Raw genomic sequence first — 13,271 nt, forward strand, 5'->3', positions numbered from 1 at the left:
GCTCACTGTATTTCTTTGAACTTTCCACACAGTTGGGTCCAGCATACTGGCCACAGAGCTGCTGTAATAGTAAACTTTGTTAATTGGCTTCAGTATAATCAGTTAGTCTCCGACACAGCCATGGTTTACAAAAATCTCCAACTCTTGCAGCCCAAGGCCTTTAAATATTATCTTTGAGTTGCTCATGGCAAATATTTTTTCTTCAACATCTGTTTATGCAAGGCAAGTACAGTTCTATTTTTGTTTCAAAAAACACCTTTAAAAGACTGGAGTACTCAGAATGGACTCATATGTTTTCAGGGAAGACATTGCCATGAACAGTTATCTTGTTGCTGGTCACCTTCTTTTCGGGGGTAGAACAATCATTCATAGGTAAATATGAACTTCCTTGCAGTACTGTTGCACAAAAGGAGCTGCAGTGTTTACAGGTTTTCTCCAACTGGAAAGTGTCTCCACAAACTAAGCATGGAATTTTCTTGTTGCTGTTCTGCAAACCTTCAAAAAAATAAAGCAGTAATTAATTAACCCACATTTCAACTGAAGTCCATATTTTAAAAGTCCTTATTATGCAAAATCATAATAAACTCTTCAAAAAACTGTGTTCAGTTATACTATATAGCACTTTTTCAATAGTAAAACAGGGCTACATGGAAACTGTGAGCCTTAGATATTAATGCAAAATCTGTTAATACATGAAAAGGACTGTGTCTATACCACAAGCAGACCATTCTGTAAGTGTTGGATGTGTGTGTAAGCCTGTAGGCAAGAGGTTTCAAGTGACAGTGAAATATGCCTATTCATCCAACTCTTGGCAAACTGAACACCACATACCACATCCTTAAGCTATGTTTTTAAAACACACTTGGCAGTATCAGTAGGAAGAGGATCCCTTGTGGGAAATCCCCCCAAAAATGATGGTGATGATGATACTTAGCACATATGTACACATAACATCTGCAGCATACTCTACAAACAATGGGAATTTTTCTTTAACTTTTTAATGAATTTAGAACTTATGAAATGTTAGGGCTTATAGGCCTTTCAACTGAAATCCCCTTCTTATCCACAGAACAGGTACAGATGACAGCAGCTGCAGCTCCTGTTGCCCTGATGATGTTTCAAAACTGACCTGGAGAACTATTGAAGTTCAGTATCCATATTTGCTTAGTCTTTGACCTCTCTGCCCATTAGGTTCCAGTTTGTGCTAAAAGATGGTGATTTTGTAATGTGAATATCAGTCCACTGGAACTGGTGCATAGTCCCCAAATATCCAGCAGCCACAAATTATGGTCACTACTGACCTGGATTACATGTGAACTAGTGATACAGAGGTGAAAGTCTCTGTACTCCAGTACCAATCCCTTGAGCCATCCAGAGACAATAGGAGGTTGAAAGAGACTAGCAGCTATCACTAGCAGAAATAATAAGGACTTGTGACCTCTGCACAGAAGAAAAATGAGTTGGGCATTATTGTGGATAGCTTAATAAAAACTTGTGCTCAATAGGCAGCGGCAGTCCAAAAAACAAACAAGATGTATGCTGTATAAAAAATGCAATAGAAAATAATCTTCAAAATATAGTATGCCATTATATTATATATACAAATGGTATGCCCTCACCCAGAATACCGTGTCCCATTCTGATCACTCTGTCTCAAAAACAATACAGCAGAAATACAGGGGATTCAGAGGCAAGCAGCAAAACTTATTAGAGGCATGGAGAGATTTCCAAAGGAGAGGCTGAAAAGTTTGGGGCTATTTATATTAGAGAGACAAATAACAGAGAATACGATACTAGTATACAAATAACTAGCTAAGCAATCCAAAAACTTATGCTGTATACCTAATTTCTACTTTCCCTCTAAAATGTATTTTTATGTAATTTATAGTGAAATAATGCTAAACAACAGATATTACCTGATATTTTGGAAGGCTGAAGTAAAGGCCAGTCCAAGGGATTCATATTTTGAAAGGTAGAGGCTGTCTGATTTACTCTGTGAAAGCTTGAATCTGTTATTCCTTTTGCCTTGTTTATATACTGCACATGTTTCATCTCTGTGATGCTTTGTGTAGGTTGTAAAACTAAGCTGGGAAAATCTATGTGCCCAGTGGATTTCACATGTGCATCCCTTACTTTACAACTTTTCCCTGGTGGCCTCTTGAGAGGCTTAGGTAAAGTGCAAAAAATAGCTTTTTCAATTTTCATTTTGATGTTTTGCTTGTTATTTACAGTTCCTATTGATTCTCCTTGTTTTTCATGATTGGGTGAGGCATACTCAGTTGTCTGTGGTATTCTTGCTAATGTGTCAAGAAAATTAAAATTAGTGATGGGAGCAGCTTTCTGCCTTGATCTCTTAATACCAACTCCTTCCACAAAAAGGTCTGTAACATTGAACGGCGGCAGATCCAAAAGAGGCTTGAGAGACACAAAAAAGAAATTAAATTTCTCAACAGAATCATGTACTACTAAATTATAAATGAAGACACTACTGTTTCATGGGTTACATCTATTTATAAAATGGGGTCATACAGCACTTTGTGTGACAAAGGATTCCATACCACTGTGACAAAAAATGCATAATTTAGAACTTACTAAAGCTACTAGTTTCTACATGCTGTCTATTTTTCCACTTTATATAATAGGCCTAACACATTGGCCAAGGAAAATGAACAAAATAATAATGGAAAACTACTGAGACTTCTGCTTTTATACTAAACTCTGATTTATGGTTACTTCAGCCTATCAAACCCATCACTCTTGTTTGTCTGTATCACCCAACTGTTGCACCCTGTCTGACACCTACATTGTAAACTTGCTGGGCGAGAGTCCCTCTTCTTTGATACTTGTCTCTGCGGTGCCTAGCACAACAGGGCCTTGGCCCTTGATTGGGGCTCCTTGGTGCTACGGTATTGGAAATAATAAATTACCACAACAATCATGATCAATAAGGTGAAAAACTTTTCAACACAATTAAAATCCTCCCCATTCAACCCACTGTTCAGAAAAAACTGGGGTAAAAGCATAAGCCTTACAGCATGCCTTGTAGGTTGAAATTAAGAATGACAGACCATCTCCAGGACTGGCCCCTGAGAATGCCTGCTCCAAACACAGTAACTGACTCTAGGGATTGTTAGCTTGAACATCCCAGCTGATCTCTACTTTCTGGGTAAAACACAGTCTCTAAATAAATAAAATATATGGAGATATACCTATCTCATAGAACTGGAAGGGACCTTGAAGGTCATGGAGTCCAGTCCCCTGCCTTCACTAGCAGGACCAAGTACTGTCCCTGACAGTTTTTGTTTTTTCCCCCCAGATCCCTAAATGGCCCCCTCAAGGATTGAACTCACAGGCCAATGCTCAAACCACTGAGCTATCCCTCTAAGAAACAAAAAACTTACAAAAGCCATAAAAGGAGCTTAACAGCTCAAAATCAACATCTTGAACTGTACCCAGAAACAAAGCCAGCACAGGTGTAATATACTTCCTGGAAAATAATGCTAAGAAAGCAGGTATTTATTAGAGCTGGCCAAAATTTTTAAAATAAAAATATGAGGGGAAAGTCAGCATATTCAAAAGGGTTTTAATTGCATTGCTTTTGTAACAGTCCTTTTTTTGTTTTCTGAATTCTGCCAGAATGTTTCTTTTAAACTCAATTTTTGGTGATGAAATCAGAATTTTTCTAAATTTAGTTTTTTTTCTATTTCATAAAACATTACCCTGTGACTAAACTGACCAATCAAAATTGGCAATACCAAAAACTGGATTTATGTGAGGTGAACAGAGGATGGCCTAAGAAGCCAGGGAATTAACTGATTCTGTACGTCTGCTGCAGCCTCCACTGCAACCAGCATAGATCAAAGCCATGATCCTGTGAACACTTATGCACATGATTAACTTCATACACATGGGATTGCTCATATGCATAAGTGTTTGCAGGATCAGAGCCTGAAGTCATACCTGACTGGTTCAAGTCCCAGAGACAGCACACAGTAAAACTGCCATCTGTTCTCCCTCAAGTATGTTCCCCTCTGGGGCACAGCAGGCCAGAACTTGCATCATAATCACACTTGGTGCTGCAAGCATCTTATTTAATTTGTTTTAACTGAATAACTAATTTATTGTGCTCTGTTTTTCTTCATTTTAGATATATCAATCAGTATAAAAAAAAGAACACTAAAATAATTTACTAATTAACATGAAGATTAACATTGGCCTCAGTCAGTTGCAATGACTCTAGAATACGGCATCCTGTTCCTTCCACTGTAAGAACTCTGAACCAGATTAGCACACTGTATAGTTACCAACTGACCCATCAGTTTGAAGCAATAAAGTTATAGCCATTACTCATTAAAGGTGGCTAACATTGAGAAAGGAAGTGTTTTGTTTAAATGACCTCAAACACACAAAGGCCAAAATTCAATGGTGAGATAAATGAGCCCTGAAAATATCCAACATTGAGACATAACTTAAGAATGCTATTGCACTCTTGTAGAATGAGCTCACACCCATAAAGGGGGCATAGCCGAAGCCACTTCATATGCAGTCTTGATGCAGGAAGTTATCCACTTATAGATCGTCTGTGAAGAGATTGCCTGTCCCTTCATATGGTCTGCATATGACACAAACAAGGAAAAAACACAGGCAAATATGCCGCCTGGTTTAAATGAAACTGAAAGACCACTTTCGACAAAAATTTCGGGTGCAGCTGCAATGTCACTTTGTTTTTGGAGAATTGTGTGTACAGAGGCTCTGCCATCAAACCCTGCAACTCAAACACTCTCCTCGCAGATGTTATCGCCATGAGGAATGTAGTTTTTTGACATGAGAGGAAAGGAGCAGGATGCCAGAGGCTCGAACCAAGGTCCCATGAGAGCCACTCGGACTATGTTAAGGTGTCACAAAGAAGCCAGTTCATCACAGGCAGATGGAGAAAAAGGATTTCTTTCAAGAACTCGCCACCGTCTTCCAAGAATGGGAGCATGAAAAGCTAAGTTTGCCACCAGGCGCACCCTTAAAGAGCTAAGCATTAAGGTACGATGATTGAAGATGCAGCAAATACTCCAAGATGTCTTGGATACTAGCCAGCACTGGCTGAACTCCAAAGATGACTTGCAGAACACTGGGCTTCAGTGACCACTCATGGTTCAGGGAAAAATTCCTGCTGAGATGGTCTGCAAGATGATTCTGGATCCCAGGCAAGCAAACGGCTATCGGCGTGATACTCTCGTTGAACCAGAACAGCCACAACTTGATTGCCTTTTGGGAGAGCACCCTGGAGTGTGCTCTCCCTTGCCTGTTCCCATAATACATCACATTGGCAAGTATGAGAACTACTGAACCCTTGATGCGGTCTAGGAAACAGAGACAGACATTGTAGATGGCCCAAAGCTCCAAGACATTGATATGCAGTGGAGCTTCTTGCTCTGACCCCAGGCCCTGAACCTTCAGCGACCCCAGATGGGCTCCCCAACCTATCAAAGAGGTGTCTGTGACAGCAGTCCTGGTTGGTAAGGGCCAGATCAAGGGAATGCCTTGTCATCATTCCCCTGAACCATCCACCATTGCAAGGAGTCCAGGATTGACTGAGGGAGGAGGACTAACCTGTCCGGGGGTGAAGGGATGGAAGGAAAACAGTCCTGAGCCTGTATTGGCACAGCCTTGTGAATTGAATCACTGTATACATGCAGACATGTGGCCTAAGAGCCTCAGGCACATGTGAACTGTCATGGAAGGCTGGGACTGCAGACTGAGAGAAAGGCTACAAATTGTCTAGAAACGGTTGATGGGCAGGAATACTCTTGAACTCGTAGAGTCTATTAGGGCCCCAATGAAATTGATTTTCTGAGTGGGGACCATTGTTGACTTTCCTGTGTTTAGGATGAGACCCAGGCAGTCGAGTAAGTGCAGTGTGATGCCCCGGGAAAGACTGTGTACTGAAAATGGTGGTTCACCACAACAAAGCAGAGAAATCTTCTGTGGCTCGGGAGAATCGCCACATGGATGTAAGTATCCTGGAGGTCCAGAGCAGCAAGCCAGTTGTTCTGAGTCAATGTGGGGAGGATAGTTGAAAGGGCAACCATATGGAAACTCAAGTATCTGATATATTTGTTGAGGTTGCGGAAGTCGAGAATAGGTTTTACTCCTCCCTTGGATTTGGAAACCAGGAGGTACCAGGAATAGAAGCTCTGACCCTGGTGTTCCAGAGGAACTTCCAGCAGCACTCCCATGGCCAGTAAAGAGAAGACTGCTCGAGGAGCAGTATCTCATAAGAGGGGGCCCTGAAGAGGGGTGGGAAGGGCAGATGGGGGCGGGGGAGGAGTGGAGAGGAACTGGATAGCTTAGCTCAATTTGATGATGCTAGGACCCAGCTTGTAATCTAGCCCCAAACATCGTAAAAGCGAGCTAGCCTGTCAAACAGAGGCAGAGTAAAGGGAGTAATGACTGGACTCTGCTCTGCTCCAAGGAGTCAAAATGGGCGCTTGGGGAGTGCCAAGGGAGGGTGTGTTGACTGGTCGAAACCCAGACTCAAATGCCTCCTCCTCTGGGATCTATGCCCCTTTCTGGGGTAATCCAACTGTCTTGAGAGAAAAAAGGCTGCCAAAAGGTGCATTGTGGACAGAACTGTTGCTGTCTGCACTGATGGTGTATACACCCCCAAGGAACATAGGGTGGCCCTATAATCCTTGAAGGAGTGCAGGGTCTTGTCCATCTTGTCTGAAAACAACATCCAGCACCGAAGGGCAAATCCTCTATAGTTTGCTGCACACCAGAAGCAATGCCCAAATTCTGCAGCCAGGACGCCCTTCTCATGGTCACCGGAGAGGACAAAACTCTGCCCAAAGTATCCACAATGTTCAATACAGACTGCAAACGACATCTTGGCCACTAAACAGTCTTCGCTGACAAACTCCCAAAATTGCTCTCTGGAGGTTTCAGGCAGCTGGCCCACTAACTTAGACATATCTGTCCAATTTACAAAGTCATACTTGGACAATGTCTGCTGGTTCGTGATCTGCATTTGCAGGGTGGAGATCTTCCTGCGCCTTAAATCCATCCCTTTGGAGTCCTTGTCCTTAAGAGTGGACTTAAACCTGCTCTGCCGGGCTCTGTCATTCACTCCAGCTACGACTAGGGAGTTTGAGGCCACATGGGAATACAAACCCTCAAATCCCTGCACCAGGATGAAACAGCATTTCACCGTGCACTTTGCAGTAGGCAGTATTGAAGCCAGTGTGCTCCAGGGGACTTGTGTAGGCTCTAGGAATGCATCATTAGTAGGGAGGGCTACTCTCCCAGGAGCAGATGGCTGCAGGATATTCACTAACTTATGGGAGTTCTCTGCAGAAATCCTGCCCGAATGCCTAGGGAAGGGGCCACGCACCGCAAAAGGTCCTGACAGGCCTTGAAATCCTCCGGTATTGGAGGAGAGGAAGAACCAGGCACTGATGAATCATCTGGGGACGAAGAAGAGGTGGTTAACTGCATCAAGGCTGGCTCCCATTCCTGGACTGGCAGAGCTGGAAGGGACAGCTCCATGGGCTCTGCACAGGAAAGACTCACTGGTGCCTGAACCTGCTGTGGGTTCACAGATCCTGCCACTGATTTGCCTGGCAACCTTGCCTTAGAGCAAGCTGAGGAGTGCAACCTCTGCGACTGAGGAGCATGCCATGGATTACATGGAAGCTACTGATAAGGGTCGGGCATTAGTGGTCAGTAGAAGCCCCATACCAACCACTCCATGAATTGTCCCCAATGTAGGTTGGGTGATGGAAAGCGGGAGGAGGAAGATCCCGACCTCGATGCCAAGGAACCTTGGGTTTCCAGGGATAAAGGAGGAGACAGTCCTGAGGGAGCAAGTAACTGGTCTGACTCCTCTGTTGCCCAAAATAAGTCAGAGACCAGTGTGAATGATGGAAGAGGTACCACCAGCAGCGAGTACGCTGGTGCCAGAAATGGTGTTGACCTTGAAGTCAGCAGCAGTACAAAACAGCTGACAGTGCCAAAGTGAAGGCCAGTGAAAGCTGCCACGGTAACATCCACGGTGCCAACTGCAATGGAGTTTCCTGGTGCTGAGGTCCCAGGTACCAAGCCCAGTATTGGCTCTGCTTCCACAGAGTGAGGAAGGGATGCAGTGCCAACAGACCCAAGGGTTCAGCAGTCCCTCCAGCCAATGGGGCTATAAATGACGCAACACTGACCAAGTCCTGGACCAAAGGAGAGATCATGATGGAAAGTTGGAGGAGATCTGTATCCACATGGTATGCTGCCGATGTCAAAACAGTTGGTGCTGGTGTCACCCTCATCGGTACCGGACTCAACGAACGCCGTGGGGCCAGAATTGGAATCGATGGTACAGGGTCTATAGCCCCCATACTCGATACTGGGGAGTGGTTAGAGGCACCCGCGTCATCCTGCGTACCGGCACTAACCCCATGCCGGTCCACGCTCTTCTTAAGAGAGACGGGAGAGTCCACATGAGACCAGGAGCAGTCTCGATTGGTCTTATGAGACCTTTTCCTCAGCACACTACATGGGGAACAGCTCCTCAGTCTATTTGGAGAGGTGCCTGCTCCAGAGTGCAAGGCAGAAGGATTCTTGGAACCTGAGGGCGACCCCTGACCAATGAGGACCTTGGTGCTGAAACAGGCCACATGGCCTGTTCAAGCAGGTGCTGTTTTAGGCAACGGTTGCTTGCAACTTGAGTCAATTTAATAAACGATCTACTGACTGAATACCATTTCTTGACATGGGCCTCACCCAAGCACAACAAGCACCACGTGTGGGAATCGCTCTTAGGGACTGTTCCCCCACATGACAGACAATGTTTAAACAATGGTGAGGGCATCACAGGGGAATACTTCACTAAACATAAGTAGCACTAAGGGTATTACAAAGTATACACAGCTAGAAAAAACACTAAACTAGTGACAGAATGTGAATTTAAGACCACATAGAGCTCTGACTCCCGCCATAGGCGGTAAGAAGGAACTGAGAGGGTTCGGGGCGGTGCTGCCTCATATAGCCAAGGGAGGGGCTATGGCCACAAAGTGCAAGTGCCACTCCTCTACAGGTACTGCTAGGCAAAATTCTCCAGCTATTTCTCCACACACCTAAGTTAATTAGATTTTAAAACAATCACCAAATTAAATTCCATCTGATTAGTGAATGATGTAGAATTATTCGTACCTGCCTCCAGAGAAGTTCGAATTTTCCAGTGTCCCAGTTTTTGTCACGTTTCTTCTCAGTAACTAACTTAATTGTGTCTTCTTGTACCTGCGCACATAGCTCTGCTGTGACGGGTGTAGAAGGGAACATTGTTGGGCTAGTATTGATTTCAATCAACCATGGTTTAAAGTCTTCTCCAAGAATAAAGTCTGCCCCATACAGCTCAAAACTGCTCTTCCGGGCTTCAACGCTCTCTTGAGCCATCCTCATGGTGTAGGTAATGGCTTTTTTCATGGACGGATAGATAACATTTCGCCACATATTGCCTCGACCTCTCTTTTGTAAGTACTCCTGAAATTTGGTGCTTGTCCACATATTGTGCCATGGCAATAGAGGATTCCGGTCTGCAGCATTTTTGTAATGTTTCTGGATAGAATTATTGCAAAGATGAATGGAGCTGTGAAGAGAGGACACCACAATTATAGCAGGCAGCTGAAAAAATGCAAGAAACATATTACATTAGAACAAATTATCTTCATATTAAAATCTCAGGGTTTTGATTATTAAACCTATTTTCAGTTTCCTTCATTAATTCCCCTCTAATGTAAGACAAAAGATGGTCTTGTGATTAAAACACTGGCCTGGGCCTCAGGAAAACTGGGTTCAGGTCTCAGCTCTGTCACACTCTCTTTTTGTGTCTTGGGGCAAGTCACTTAAGTTCTCCATGCCCCAGTTCCCTGTCTATAAAATGGGGATAATAATGCTACCCTATCTCAAAGGAGTGTTGTGAAGATACATTTGTTAATGGTCATTAGGCATTGTGATGGGTGCCATGTAAGTATTCTGATAGAGCATCTACAAGGGATTAATTTACCAGATATCCTGCCACTCCCAATCTCTGGTATGGCCCTTGCTAAAAATATGTCCCCATGGAGATATTTAACACTTGTTCAATTTTAATAAGTTGTATAGAATTTCCCCAAAAAACTCCCACAGTTTGCCTATCGCTTTTCTTGAATATTTGATAAACAGACTACAGCATACATAAAAGAACAAACATCCCCTAATATTCTAAAATGCTCTAAAATTACGTTTTCTATAATATTCATATGGATGAGGGCACAGTAAGAATCATTATTTTAAGTTATGACAACTGCTGACTGACACTAAGAGTCTAATTAAAGCATACCACCATGACCCCTGTTTACACACTGTAACTAAATGCAACTTCAGAAAATTATCAGAAAGTCAAAGCATTAGCATAGACTGGTTTTATGAAATTTTAACACTACCATAATTCCATGGTCAAAATTCAGGGACCTGACATACTGCAGAATTTTTCAGCCCGTTCATTCACTATTCTGTATAGCAAAATTTTTGTTTATACTTCCTTGGTTACCTGTCTAGATTGTCTAAGGAGAAACGTTGTGTAGAAAATCTCAGATAGCTTTCTTTATAGAACCATATAGTCAGAGGGTTCCAGTCAGTGACAAGAAACCACTGTCTAATATCAAATTTAGTATCATAAATTAGCAATGGTGTCTCAATGTACTTCTGTACCACCCACTTGTGGTCCTTTACTGGAAATTGATCTGTTGCTTCTACTAGCTTCAGAATATCATCCAGTCTATTTTTGCACACTATTTCTGGAAGAGAAAAAAATTAAAATAATATCCATGTTAGTGTCTAATAATAATGTATGTAGCTGACAGTGTACGAAAATGAGAGATTATACATGAAAGAGAATTTCCATTTATCCTACTTATGCATGCAGGAACAATAGTGGAATATTGATAGATCATCAGGAAGAGACCTGTTATGGTAGAATTAAACAAAAACAAACAAATAATCCCCCCCGTTTGCCTGCATTAATTATGTTTTTTAAACCTTCATCGTTCAGACAAACAAAGACATATATTTTACCTGACCCCTGAAAGATTTACCTGTAACCTAGCGATTATGGGCCCAATCCAGCAAAGCATTTAAGCATGTTCTCAACTTTAAGCATGTGAGTAGTTCCACTGACCTTAACTGAAAGGACTTTCATTGAAGACAATAAGACTACTCACATGCTTGCACTTCATCACATACTTAAAGTTCTTTGCAGGATTTGGCAAGTTTCCCTTCTGCTATTCCTTCCCCAAGATACACAAAGTAATAAAAACCGTGTAAAAATGACTCTTGCATAGAAAATGGGAAAGGTTCTGATTGGAAATGTTTATGCAGTTATGAATGGCCTGGTGGAACGAACTGCAGATGTACACAGTACATTTACAAGTTGCCTCTCCAGATGATACCCTACAACTTTGGGTAATAATAAACACTTTAAATTAAAAAAACAAAAGAAGCTCTTACCTCTGCCACGAGATTTTGCTCCTGGTTTAATAATCCAGATATTGTGGTTACCGTCTATGTCTTGCTGTGGGTTTGTAGACATGATTTTGCTCAGAATCTTTTGACATTGTGTAATGTAATTATGTGCACTACAAATGACAGCACCTTCACTACAAACAAACAAAATTTTAAAAGGTAATACTTTATGCATAACTATTTTAGAAGAAGCATTTTATGAACTTAGCTTATACAGTTGTCAATATTGTTTTGTTTTTTTAAAGTACAGTATGAAGTGTTTCTTGCTACAGTGATAGAAATTATTAGATTATGGATTTACAGAAATAAGTCTCACAGGTTACTGAGCTCATTTATTTTGGGTATTGTCTCCTCTCCTCCTCCCACCCCCAGGCTATGAGAGCAATTGTGTGGAAGTCCGTATAACAAGATACAGCTTTATTGTACAGTCAAATAGCAATATGACTACATCATACATTTCCTTTATTTATATTGTGCTATTATGTTGCTATTATGCTATTTCTATTGCTATTATGTTCTGAATATCAGCCTAAGATTACTTTCAAAGTCAATTAGAACCTTAGTGTCAATGAATAAATAGTAATACTGTTGTTTATTATCGATATTGTGGTAGTGCTTTGGGACCCCAATCATAAACCAAGAACCCTCTGTGCTAGGTACAAAGACAGAACAAAAAGAGTCCCTGAGAATGCAATCTATGTAATCCTTGGCCCATGTGCATGTGCATTGAGTTATCTGAGCTCCTTCTCCCTGTAAAACTAGTGGTCCTGTATGCTCTCCTGATTCTGCCAGGTGCTGAGTGCCTTCTGAACGGTGCTCACTCCACTCAACTCGTGCTTAAATCAAATGTGAGTTGAGGAAGGGTGGATGCTTCTCGAGAGGTGTCAGCATCTTGCAGGATCAGAATCTACATTTATTAATTGCTTAGTTATCAAGATGATGGTGTGGGTAAGATCATAGCTGCTGTATACAAACATATAAAAACATCAAATCTTACGAATACAAGTAAGTTGTGGTTTTAGCCTCTTGAGAATATTAGCCTTCACATTCTGGGGGAGAGGAGGAAAAGAAGGTAAATAATCTTTATGTCTGGCAACCGGCTTTGTGCCACTCTGTGAACCTGTCATACCTCATCTACCTCAGCAGGGTCAGGCTCAATCAGTACTTAGATGGTAGGCCTTCAGACCCCTCGATACTGTTGGAAGAAGAGGTTGTACGGATACCCCTCCAAACCAGTACTAAAACAATGCACCCAATATGATTTAGGAAGTATTGTGTTGCTGGAAGTATCATCTAATAGATGAGATTTAAAACCAAGATGTCAGTCTCCTGGACACTAACGATCACATCATCAAGGCAGTGGTCAGAGACCTTCCATTGTTCAGGCAACAAGAAAGACCAATTATCCTGATCCGACCACGATGACTTATAGACTCCAATGAATTTCAAAGTCTGCTAAAAGAGACTTCGAATGAGACACAGAATGAGAAGTCAAGGACCTGGTGAATCATTACCATTCTATACTGGCTGCAGTCATTAATATGCTGCCCCCCAAACAGTCCCTTTCTCCCCATCAACACACAGTCCTCCTTGGTTTTCTGACACCCTGTGCTGGATGAAGACAAGAGTGGAAAACTGAGTGCCAATGGAAGAAAACAAAGGCTGATTCAGACAGGGTGACACATAATGAATTCCTCAAAGCCTATGCTGAGCTATATTACAGACCAAGAGAA

At 42.2% G+C, this 13,271-nt stretch overlaps 1 protein-coding gene across 1 annotated transcript in view; it reads right to left on the reverse strand.

Annotated features, from left to right (window-relative positions):
- Positions 1-286: 286 nt before the first annotated feature.
- Positions 287-13,271, reverse strand: part of TTLL8 (tubulin tyrosine ligase like 8) — a 55,174-nt gene continuing 42,189 nt past the window's right edge. The window contains exons 10-14 of the mRNA XM_065419884.1: positions 11,524-11,672; positions 10,568-10,814; positions 9,190-9,625; positions 1,917-2,415; positions 287-495 (exon numbers count right to left, since the gene is read on the reverse strand). Coding sequence (XP_065275956.1) covers positions 287-495; positions 1,917-2,415; positions 9,190-9,625; positions 10,568-10,814; positions 11,524-11,672 — 1,540 coding nt within the window. The remainder of the gene's footprint in view (positions 496-1,916; positions 2,416-9,189; positions 9,626-10,567; positions 10,815-11,523; positions 11,673-13,271) is intronic.

Source organism: Emys orbicularis, chromosome 1 (assembly GCF_028017835.1).
Source record: "Emys orbicularis isolate rEmyOrb1 chromosome 1, rEmyOrb1.hap1, whole genome shotgun sequence".
Taxonomy (NCBI): Eukaryota; Metazoa; Chordata; order Testudines; family Emydidae; genus Emys; species Emys orbicularis.